Raw genomic sequence first — 12,176 nt, 5'->3', positions numbered from 1 at the left:
CCTGACCCGTTGGCTCTACCAACAAAAGCATGCAAGTCAATAACTCCATGAATCAATCTTATATACAATAGGTCTGCTTACTGTCAGTGCAGCCATGTTCACAAACTAACTGGGCCTAATCATATGAATAAGCAACTGTTACTCTCACAACATTACCAATAAGATACTATTCAGATACTCATATGAAAGCTTTATTAAGGTTCCTGTGTCTGTGATGCACTAGTGGGGTGCTTTGTGGAAGTTATTAAGCTCTGCCTCCTTATTTCTGCAGGATATCTGGGAGAGGATTACATCTACTTTGAGGCATTTTTAATATAATATGTCGGTACATATAGTCAGTCAGGACATCGCTGTGAGATTTTATTGCTCCTTCCTAATCCATTTTATACATCGATCTCCTATCTTGCTGTGTCAGTCCTTTGCTTGCCTGAATGTCACCTATCAAACCTGCCTCTCTCTGTCTCCTTCTGTCTCACTCACACACACACACACACACACACACACACACACACACACACACACACACACTCTCTCTCTCACACACACACACACACACACACACAACACACACACACACACACACACACATATATATAAACATCCACATTGCGTGCACAGGTTCTCTTTTCAGGCTCTGCAGCCTCCTGCAGGTCGCCAGTTCCCTGGATTTAATGTTTTCATCAGAAACAGACACTGAGTGAGGGGAGGGAACATATTAAAGCCCCACTGTACATCATGATAGGGACTGCAGCATTTTCTGCTGCAAGACAACCTTAAAACCCCCTTTGTCTGAACAAACAGCTTTCACCTTAGGCCAAGTTTGAAACGGGGACAGGGAAAGAAAAAAAATGCAGGATACTTTTTCAGAATCTAAAATTTAACACCATCTAATCATGACTGTACACTGTGGGATTATCCCCCCAGAAGTGAAGCATTAGCATTGTTTTGCTCTGGATTAATTTTATTATCTTTCTTACCATTAACCCACAAATAAAATCCAAATAAATCAGGTGTGAGCATTTGCTGTTAACCTTAGCGAATATTACAAATTTAAAAGGAAGACTAATGATATTGCTGCGTCTCCGTTTTGAGCTTTACATAAACAGCTTCCACCCTGTAAGGACCAGCTACAGCCACGAGAAAACCCTCAAGAAGACTTGCTGCTGTGTAATTTGGGAAGCACAGCCTTAAATGAGTTACTGTCTTGATTTTAAATAAGATTACTGTGCTATGCTCGTTGTATTAGTTTCCTCTGCTTTCTCTCCTACCTCCTACCTTGCATTTACACATTTGGCAGAATCTGACTAGGAAGTGGTTGGATGACCATGTGTGAAACTTGAGTGTCTTTTACAGCGCAAGAGACTAATAAACCTCATTATGAAAAATTAGCTCAGTAAAGCAGGAGGCCACAGGGTATTTTTCCAGCCATTTCGATAAAAAGTCTTTTTATTCTCCACTGCCGCTCCACTCCTGAGGCGAGAGGGGTGGAGAGAGCTCTCTGGGTCACATGATGGTGCAGCGATTCCTCTGTAGCGCCCCCTGCAGACGGATGGAGGTGTGGTTCTGGCGCATGCCCCGTGCCACGGCGATGCCCAGCAGCTCTTTGAAGAGCAGGATTACGTGCCAGTTAAACTTGGCAGAGCACTCCACATAACCACACTTCCAGGTCTTCTTCACCAGGACTGACACCGCCCTGCGAGGCATGAATCGCTGCCGCTGCAGATCTCTCTTGTTGCCCACCACAAGGATTGGCACCTCACTGCTGCTGCCTTCCCTGCAGGAGCATATGAGAGGTAAATAAATAAAGGGTGATTTCAAAAAGCATCGTTATCATTTTGGTGTTCGTCACAGTGTGCAAGATGTCTGTGTGCAGTTTTTCCCTTCCTTCTGAGGTGTGCGGGGGCAGACTGGAAGATTACAGCTCACAGGCTCAAGGGGCCTCCCACCATACTATGCAGCAATATATATTACAGCATTGTAAATTGTGAAAATGTATGGCAAGCCAGAGGCAGAAATACATTAGTGACTTGAAACGTGTAGATGTAATGCTACAGTGTTAATGAAAAACAACAACATCTGGGAGGACCTCATCAAGTCCAACCATTTTCAGTAGCCTGATCGGTGGTAGTTTGGCAGATGCGAGCTGTCGCTCTATTGAAAAAGGGGAGAACATTTACTACAGCAATGTAGAAAAAAACGAGCTGCCAGAGGGAATCCTGGATTAGATTGTAGAGCAAATACCAGGAAGGAAAGAAAGCTCATTAATCGGATTTCAAACAATGAAATTGATTTCTGTTTGGTTGAGTGCCAAAGTCAACAAAGCTGGGACCTGTAACAAATGTTTTTTCACGAAAAATAATGTGAACACTATGGTGGCTAAAAATTAATTCACCATTAAATCAGGAACATTATGAAACTTGAAGGAACAGCGTCTACTGATAATGACTTGCATACTTATGCATATTTGCAAGTCTGTGTTTACAGATAGCTCGACAGAGAGGAAAGACACAGAGAGAAAAATGTACAATGCAATTTTCAAGCCCCTGAGCCGAAGTTCTTGAAGATGTAGGGTTGAAAACACATTGCAGCAATCCTCTCACTTTTCCTCTTTTCACAGGTTGTTCTCAGGTTACACACTTAAAAATCTCTCCTCGCATATCGACTTGAGTATTTCAGCAGAACGAGATGTACTGTATCTGTGTGAGGGTGTCTCCATGCGGCTGTGTGTGAAATTTGGGGGAAACTATGCAGGAGTGATAGAACCAATACTGCCATAGTCTTCATTGAGCTGAAGGAAGGCTTCACACTAGAGGTTAAAAAATAGAGTCGCAAAAAAAACAAGTTTATTCTCGTTTTGAACTGATTTTGTCAGCACAAATGTATTTTAAGAATATACTTAAGAATGTACAGCATTCATTATTCATACTTTTAGTTTAAATACAGTATCTGTTCCTTCTCTGCTCTTGCCTTTCCTTCCCTAGTCTGGCTTTAGAGCTTTGTCCTATGATTACACATTTCTCCTGTTTTCAATTCGCCCTTCCTTCCCCAGATGCTGGTGATAATGGTTTTCTGCCTTATCCAATACATAAACACATCACAGCAACATATTTGCAGCCGTAGGAAGGCGGGGAGGAATTGTGCAGTGGCTGTTTGGTCATGTACAGCATAGCAGCACAAACAAGGCCACTCATTGTACTCTTTCAATATGTCAATTCAGTTAAACCAACAGCGAGGCAGATAGATTAGGTGTGGACCTTTTCATTGGCCTTTAATCACAACTAGTGTTGGGCCCTTTTTTTCTCGCCAGCCAGGAGACCTTTCACTCAAGCATCTCAAACATCCTGTCTTTTGCTGCTGTGCTCTGTCTAACAAAAGCAGAACTATCTATAAAAATAATCTTGATTTCATTGGTGACATCTCAAGCAACTGTAATGCAGCAATGCCAGCATCAAATGTCAGGATGCAGCGATGACTGTGCTAAATTAAAATTGATCACAACAAGCAGACGATCTATCACTGTCACACTGTAACAAACACTTAATTGCACAGCTTTCTGGCAGGGCTGTGAAATTACATGGTGTCTCCAGACGGATGACAAAAAGATGTCATTAGAAATCACCAGTGAGGGTTAACCAGCTGTATGTCATTTTGTCGTATGTTCAGTAACAGTCTGGACAGCTGAGAGCGAGCAGTTGACCATACCTGTGTTCCACTATTTGCTGTCTGATCATCTTGACGTATTCAAAGCTCTCCACGCAGCAGATGTCATACACCAGGATGTAGGCGTTGGCATTGCGAACACCTCTGCAGCGCAAATCCAGCCACTCCTACCAGACAGACACAGAGAGAAAAACAAAAATGTACAAAAATACATACAGTAAGACATAGAGCTTTTTTCTTGTTCAAGTTTAAGTCTGTGCAGCACTTTGGTCCAGATTGAGATATATTGTATATATTCATGGTGCCCAGAGGATGACTCCCTGACTTTTCCTCCAGTTCCAACATGAGATGAACATTTGTGATTTTGAGTTAAAATGTAGGTATTGGATAGACTGCCATGAAATTTGGTACACGTGTTTATGTCCACATCAATTTAATCTACTGTCACCATCGGGTCAGAAACTTACTTTTTTCCAACACTTTGACTTATTACAAAATACCTGGGCTGTACTCTTTATATAGTGCTAATCATTAAATGTTAGCATAACAAGCTAAACTGAGATTATAAAAATTGTAAATATTGCATGGTTTAGTTCAGTTTATTTCACACAATGAGAGAGTCAATGAGCATGTTAACACGTTGATGTTACCACTTAGCTGAAAGCACTGCTGTGCCTAAATACAACCTCAAAGATTTGCCAGCGAATAATGCATCGACTTATCGAATACAATAACAGCAGAGAGTAGCAGAACAGCATTTGGCAAGTGTTTCTATAATTATTAAGAGCAAGGTCGCCTGTCTCTGCTGCTTAGCCTCTGAAAGAGAGCAGAGTCAATGAAGTCGTAAAGCTGGCGTGGCTCACGGAGTCCCACAGCCTAGAACAAAGTCATAAAACATGGTGACCGCCCGACAGTAAGCACCCGACAGTGTCCTAGCTACACGTGTTCAAGGACATGACTTTACAGCTCATAAGAGATAAGTTGGCTAGCTCTGTCAGGAGAAGACAAATTAACTTATACTGTTTAACTGTTGGCTAACTTTGGTGATGCAGTGCGCACACAGCAATGTTTGACGGTAATAAGTTTCAACCTGTAGATTAAGCACATGGCCAAAGTGGCTACATTTGCACCTTACTGGGAGACAGTTGCTTCAAAAGAAACGCAATGACCCATTCTTCTATTCACGCTGTGTCTCCCAGAGCTCTCACCAACCCACCACCAGCCGCACTGCCTCTTACAGCATGAAATGAATTTATAAGTATTTGATCTGATAAAAGAGGGGGAGGAAAATAGAAGAACTTAAGGTTCTGCTGAGGGAATGAGAAAAACAAATGCAGCCCCGAGGAAATGTCAAAAAGATGAAAAATGCCGCAGTGGATAGAGGGATGAGAAAACAGGGTGTCAACATAACCTCTGATGGGAACACACTGCTACGGAAAGGTCAGGAGACTCTGAGACTGTTCTATTCAAAATTCAATCCAATATATACAGGCAAACAGTGGATATACTGAGAATGCGCTCAGGCCAGCATCACTACCACGAGGGAAGAAAGATCACTAATCCATACTATTAACTGAAGCATATACCCCCATAATGAGGAAAGCTCAACCCACCACAAAGACTGTTAAGACATGGCCTCTAGCAGCTTTTTCACAGCAGATTTTGTTTTTTGTATAAACTGGGACGTTTTTGAGGATCAGCGCTTGGAGGAATACACATTAACTGTACTTTGCATCCGCATGTACCTCAATTAGAGGCCTTGGATGACAAAGGAGGTCAAAACTGTCCTTAAGAACCTTCTTCAGGTCTGGAAACAGAGCTCTATACAGTGCTGCTGAAGCCAATTTGAAGAGAAGCATCAAGGATGCTTAAGTGAGGACCTCTCTTCACTACAATGACGGTTACCCCACTCATTTGGCTTTGTGCTTTTTGACAGATGCACCTGCGCCTCGGACGTAGAGCATTTGGCCTCTTTGGAGCTCTGTTTGTTGCATTGTGTTGCTTAGAAAACTCAGATATCAAAGTGCTGATTATCAAATCTCTTTTAATTTTGATGATTTTAATTAGCATGGAAGTGGATAGAAGTGATTTTCAATGTGGTATTTACATTATTTTTCTTCTACCTCCAGCAACAGCTTGGGCAAACCAAAATAGGAATGCAAGAAATGTAATTAAATTGATCTCAAGGTTGGAGAAAATGTGCTTTTCAATTCAACATACTGTACAAGCAGTCCGTACAAATAAGATTTACTGATCATTTACGGCTGTGGAGGCTTCTAATGATGATAATGCTGATACATCCGTCAGTCAGGAATAATTTAGATGAGGGTGTTTGTGGGTTTGTGTCTGGATGTGTGTAAGAATGAAACAGCCTCACATATTAGCACAGAGATAATGAGCTCGATCAAGCATGAAGACAGACGCGTAGCACAAAGATCAGTGCCATCAAAATTGAAAGAGAAGACAGAGGAAGAGAGGACGTTAGGGGGCACAGCATTGTGAAAACTGATTTATATGTGACAATTTTGTCTTTCCCACTACAAGTTGAATCAGTTGTTGAATCAGAGAGGGAAAACATGTCACAGAAGGTATGTCTTCATCTCTAACTTCTTCTTTTTGCTTTTATTGTAGAGTATCCCATACCATTTGAAGTCATATCAAGCACCTCAAAAAAATATTCACATTTTTGCCAAACAAACAAGACACAGCTCCTGTCATACCAAGCATATCATCACAGCTCACTCTTTTCTGATAACTGAGGCAATTGATGATATGCGATGAGAACTGTGAATTGAGTTGCATCCTCACATCACTGTGAGGTTAAAAATAGCAGCTTGTGTCATCCAAGTCCTGTTTTTAAATGTGGAGGCGTGGCAACATTGCTTTTCTGCCTCCAAACAGTAGGCAAAATAAAGAAAATTACTACTGAGAGGACAAGACAGAGCAGCAATACACGGCTAATAAACTGTTTAAATGAATTTAAAATGCATGTGTGGGCATGTTTATTTGTGTGTGCGCTTGCATGATGTGCGAGTGTGCTTGTGGAAGCGTGAATGTGAAGTGTGGTGCCACACTGTCTGTATCCTCCAATCGGCCTTCTCAACGCGGTGCACAAAAAGAGCATCTCATCATTCGCTCCTCAAGAGCCAAACAGAACATGTTTCCCTGACAACCGCAGGCCGTGGTCAGTTTTTAGCAGGCTGTGGCAAAGCTGTCACGTTTCCTGATATCAGGGGAGGAAGCTTAACAATCATGAGTAGTTGTGATGGATCAATACCAAAGCAGGAAGGAGGCTGGTGGGACCTGTTGGGGGAAGGGTGCTGAGCAGTTAGACATGTTACACATGCAGGCCACCCTGGCAGATTGGCAATTAAAATTTATAACATCCCCTGGGATGAGACCCCCATTACTCAATGGTAACCTATGCCAGGCCATTAAAATCTGTAGGTTTTATTGTTCTTTTGATTAACGCACTTTGTTGGAGATAATATGGAGACATTTGCTTGGTTCTTGTGTTCACATACAGAAATCAAGTACGGCTAATCTTGGCTATATAGTCATGGATTTGTTGAATTTGAAACTAGAACTAAACAGGATTTTACAGAAAATGAGACAGCTTTAGAGGGATAATCTGACATTTACGCAAATAGCCTTTGCTTTGCGCTTTGTAGTTTGAGTAGAGCCTGACTAGAAAATGGACAACATTTCTTATTTCTAAGGTAAGTGTGAATTTACAGCCAGGAGTCGGTTAGCGTAGCATAGCTTAGCATAAAGACTGGAAACAGCTAGCCTGTTTTATTCGTTTAATCCATCCAATAAGACTTTTGTGGTTTTACAGAAGGTTATGGGTCAGACTTTTTCCTGGAGCAGTGATCATTTTGGTTTATGTAGAGAAGAAAGAAACCAAGATAAAATTTGCGTTAGAGGTGCTCTATGCAAATTGTGTTACCTTTGGACAGAGCAAAGCTACCTGTTTCACCCGTTGCAAGTCTTTATGCTAAGCTAACAGTCCCCTGTAGGTATTCTCTAATACTCGGGAACAAGGCAACTAAGTGTATTTCCCAAAATGTTTAATCCTTTGAGGATGTTTGCATAAAACCATGATGACCACACTCACTGAGCTGTAAATTGTTTAAAATAATTAAAATGTTTATTTTCTAATAACAGAAAGTTATTCATTTTACTACACCAAGTTGTCTAATTTGTATTTAGTTTAATTTAAAGACCACCAAAACGTTTAACTCATGTAAACAGAAACCTTGACACACACTTAAATGGTTTGTACACCTTATTGCTTCACAGGTGCACAAACCATTTTTCTCCCACATCTGCAAAAGTCAAAATTTCAAGTGTGACATAAAATGCAATAATTTCCACCCTTTTGTCAAGGACAGCATCGATAGAGATAACTGAGAAAAATGTCCAGAAAGAGCAAGAAAGGGAGAGGGAGCATTTTGTGTGGGAGGAAGTCATGGAGATACATCATGGCTAGAACAAATAACATAAAAAAGAACAAGAAAAATCATTGCTGAATCCGGTGTCAGGCTTAAATCCATCTGTCATCGCATCCTATTCGCACAGAGTGACACATGCTCTCTAAAAGCAATGCTATCAGCAGCAGACAGACGTACCACAAAGCAAACAAATCATTACACCACCACAGCCGCACAGTGAAGGAACAGAAATCTTGCCTGTCTCCAGCACTGGAAAGGACAAAAATGTCACAAGCAGCCTGCCAGAACATCTCTGCTCTTCTTTCAAATATAATCTGAACTGATGAGAAATTGCCACGCTACATAAGCATGGAGGCGTACTGACTCACTCCATTCTGCAGCTTATTCCTAACAAGTTTCAGAGGACATTATAAAACCTCATTTGGTAACCCTTACTTCGACATTGTCCATTAAACTCTGCGCAACCTTTCTAATTTACTGCAGCAAATTCCTCCTCTGTTGGTCTTTTATTCCCAGCAGTGTTCTAGCCGGGTACTTTGCTTTTATTCAATCTGCTGTGTACTGAAAGTACATTTCCATCAGCTTTCTTTGTGCTGTCCACTTCCCCTGACCCAGGTTACCTTTCTCTGGCCACGTGGTGAATACAGAGGAGGGTGGCGAGTGCCAAAAAAAGCCCCATGTCTCATCACTGCTCTCGCTGTGAATGAAGGACGTCACCAGATGAAGCAAGCGAGCGGCGTCAGAACAAGAAGGACATGACAGGATGGGAGAGGAAAGAGTACAGCAGGGTCGCTCCTCAGCGAATGAGTAACCATAAATCTGTCTGATAGAAATGTTGTGGTAGCTCTCAGCTAATGGTTTTCTCTGCCGGTACAGTATGGGCCTGGCAAACAGGCGTCTGCTCGCTGCACTTTGACCTGAAATGAGCATGACATGTTCACACAACATGATATCGAACGATGAAAGCTGTCTGACTCAAACTTTGGGCCTCACACTCCCACACAAACTCATCAGACTCATCCTGTGTTCCTTCTGCTCACCTACCAACGTGTTCCCTGATGGAGGTTAAGCACCATTTAGCAGAAGAAAGAAGGAACTCAATCAGAATGATGTTACAGAAAGTCTCTGTGGGCAAGAAACAGAGAAAGCAACCTGCAGACTCTCCCGAACAAGACGATAAATCCAGCTACATGTAATTCTGCGGCAGCCTGACAGGATGATCGTTCTGAACTCCCAGCCTGCTTGTGTGATGTTTTCTACGATAAAACTGGGCATTCTGTGCGTGCGGCAAACAAACACTTTGGGAGGCCTCTCGTTCAAGCTGCTTTTTTTGTCTTCCCCGCGGCCTGATCTCATTTTCTCACTGGCACCTCGTCAGTAGATAACAACAGCTGTTCTTTCGAGGTTATATGCGACACAACAGAGAAGCAGCAGCAGAGTCAGGTGTGGTGACCTTGGAGAGTTCGATCTGGAGATCATCTGAGGCTACAGCAGACAGGAGTCAAACAGATACCTCAAGTGAATAGAGGCTTGTAGGACAGAGACAAGCACAACAAATCCATACATTTTGTAAAGGAAAGGAGAGAAATATCTTAAGGAATAGGATCACATTCTTTTTCAAGTCTGAGGGTTCATATGGTGATGATAATGATACATGAAATTCAACCTCTGCATTTAAGCCCTCCTAAGCATTAGGAGGGCTTAAATGCAGAGGTTGCTTCTTCACAGCGTTGCTCCCCATGCTGTGAAGAAGCATGGGGAGTAACTTAGGGTTCACTGTCTCATACACACTTGGAGATGTGGATTTGGGAATGAACCGCAAACCATGTAATTAACAGACGACCCCCTTTATCCCCAGAGCCACAGCCGCCCCAATGCTACAACTTTTTAAAGAGCTAATTCCCTCTTAATGTTTCTACGTTTCATTGCTGAACTGCAATGCAGGGACATTTCAGACTAAAAAGACTTACTAAAATAAGACGGACTCAAACACTGTTAAGGCATCATATTAGCTTTGGCTGAACTTCAAAATACATATTAGCACAGAATAAGGACAGTGGATTTTTTCCCCCCATCATTTACGTTGACAGTGCTTTAGAGGGGGATCTTTTCAAGGCGAATAATGACACGAAAAGCAATAACAGCATCTAATAATGCTTTCGCCCTGGTGAAAAGTAAACATTACATTCTTATTTGAATGTACGTATGAGCATTTGAGTATTTTTTTAAGACAGACTTGGGCAAACTTACAGGGACAAAAGCTTGAGAGAATTCCTCAATGTCCCCATTTATGGCCGATGAAGAAGAGGTAGAAGTGACTTAAAACCTTTGGGTAAAGAACATTTATGCTATGATCCTGCAATCAGATGCGTCTCCAACTAACCAGGTGTGGCATATGACCTGTGGCCTAGAATAAAAGGGCAGGCTGTTGTATTTTAAAATTGGGAGTTTTAACCAGGTGCTGTGGTGATGCCTGCAGCACAATCCTGCTATTGCTTTATGTGTGTACGAGCCAGATTCAACCCAACCGCCACCACTAACAGCGTCATACTCTTCTCAACTCATCTGAATATAACCGGTACTGAAGACATGAAGACAATAAAAGATATTCAAGCTGACATTGCTCCCTCGCAAGGTGGGTTGACAGGGAGAGAGAGAGTTTACAACGCCGAAGTGAAGCTCTCCAAGGCTTTAAGTCAGTCTGGTCTCCATAGCAACTAGTAGACTAGGGACATCTGATAGAGGAATAAATAAAATTGGTGTTTCTGCCTTTGAGGATCGCCATTGGCTGCGAACGGATGGGAAATTAAGTAGAGTTTTAATACTCGTGCAATCCGAGGATGGATCCACCAAAGCTTGTGTAAATCCTTCCCCGATAAAGTTCAACCTAAGTCCTCACACAGAGACATTATACCTGGCTGGAGCTGGATGGAAAGGAGGAGATTGGCGGGACATCCAAAATCTTCAGCTCATACATGATCCCGTTGAGGATGACGGAGGGTCTGTACACATATCTGGTCCTGGTCGGTGTGTACACCTCCGAGAAATCGTTATAGATGAACTGGCGGATTATAGAAGTTTTCCCCACTCCGGGAGCACCGATGACTGCGATACTCAGCGTCTCCACCATTCCTGGAGCACAAGTTCAGCACCATGGACAGCGACGACAACTACGACAGATGTGTGACCGTCCAGAAACACAGCTGGCCGCCGCTGCTTTGATGCTGCTGCTGCTCTGATGGAATTCACAACCCAGCACCGCCTCCCCCAACAGTGTCTTTACCCAGCAGACCTCTTTAAATCACCTCAACTGGGTGCAATCAGACGGATCGATGGCCGAATAGATCAGCCACCCGTCGAGCAGGGAGAAGAAACTTTATTCCCCAGGCTGGAGGGAGACGAGAAAAGATGCCATGCAGCTTGAAGGTTGTCAAAAACAAAGCTCAGGCGTGATCATGCAGATGGAGGGATTTTCGCTGCCTTGGTGATCCAACACAGAGAGAGAAACAACTCTTGTTTTTTTAGGGGACATCCCCAGACGACCTCCTCCCCCTGCGAGGAAGCGTAAAAGTCCGTCCTTGGACATAATCTCACCCAGCCTAGACTCTGACCTTGCCGAAACGCACAGGAGCCCTCCGTGTCTTCATTGATTATCTCCTCTGCACCTCTCACTCATTTCCACCGATGCACCACCTCCATCACAGCCTGGCCAATAAGCTTCCCACGTGTGCCGAAATTGCACACAACCCCATAATCTTCTTTTCAGCCGATGACACAAAAAAAAAAAAAGATATATATTCACATCTGCGTGATTCACAGGCGAAGAGGCAATCCACACAGGCTGCAGACGTGCGTTTTCTGCAAAGGCATCTGGAGCCTGTTAACGAGCACTGTGTGCGTCTGCCTTTGGAGAGACATGAGTTGGTGAAGGCTGCTCTCTGTCTCTCTGTCTCTCTCTCTCTCTCTCTCTCTCATCACTTGCAAATATCCCTTGCCACGCTCATCCAATAGGATTATGCCTCTCGCAAGGCGTGTGCAAGCTTCGAGCTCCCATACGCTGCA

The 12,176-nt window shown here is 42.9% G+C and overlaps 1 protein-coding gene across 1 annotated transcript; it reads right to left on the bottom strand.

Moving 5' to 3' along the window:
* Positions 1 to 1,503: 1,503 nt before the first annotated feature.
* On the bottom strand, positions 1,504 to 11,244 carry rasl10a (RAS-like, family 10, member A). The gene is made up of 3 exons (XM_054611738.1): positions 11,029 to 11,244; positions 3,698 to 3,827; positions 1,504 to 1,769 (listed from the first exon to the last, which is right to left on the bottom strand). Exons 1-3 carry the CDS (start codon positions 11,242 to 11,244, stop codon positions 1,504 to 1,506), a joined length of 612 nt encoding a protein of 203 aa, XP_054467713.1.
* Between the last annotated feature and the right edge of the window lie 932 nt (positions 11,245 to 12,176).

The sequence above is a fragment of the Anoplopoma fimbria genome, chromosome 13 (genome assembly GCF_027596085.1).
Source record: "Anoplopoma fimbria isolate UVic2021 breed Golden Eagle Sablefish chromosome 13, Afim_UVic_2022, whole genome shotgun sequence".
Taxonomy (NCBI): Eukaryota; Metazoa; Chordata; class Actinopteri; order Perciformes; family Anoplopomatidae; genus Anoplopoma; species Anoplopoma fimbria.
The sequence above is the reverse complement of the archived record's forward strand: the minus strand, read 5'-3'. Positions and strand labels throughout refer to the sequence as shown.

Bases quoted from the DNA above. Each gene is read 5' to 3' on its own strand.
- rasl10a (XM_054611738.1), bottom strand. From the start codon at position 11,244: ATGGTGGAGACGCTGAGTATCGCAGTCATCGGTGCTCCCGGAGTGGGG. The intron at 3,828-11,028 runs GTATAATGTCTC...TCTGTCTGGTAG, and splicing joins TTCCATCCAGCTCCAGCCAG to GAGTGGCTGGATTTGCGCTG. The intron at 1,770-3,697 runs GTCAACTGCTCG...CCTGCAGGGAAG, and splicing joins AATAGTGGAACACAGGTATG to GCAGCAGCAGTGAGGTGCCA.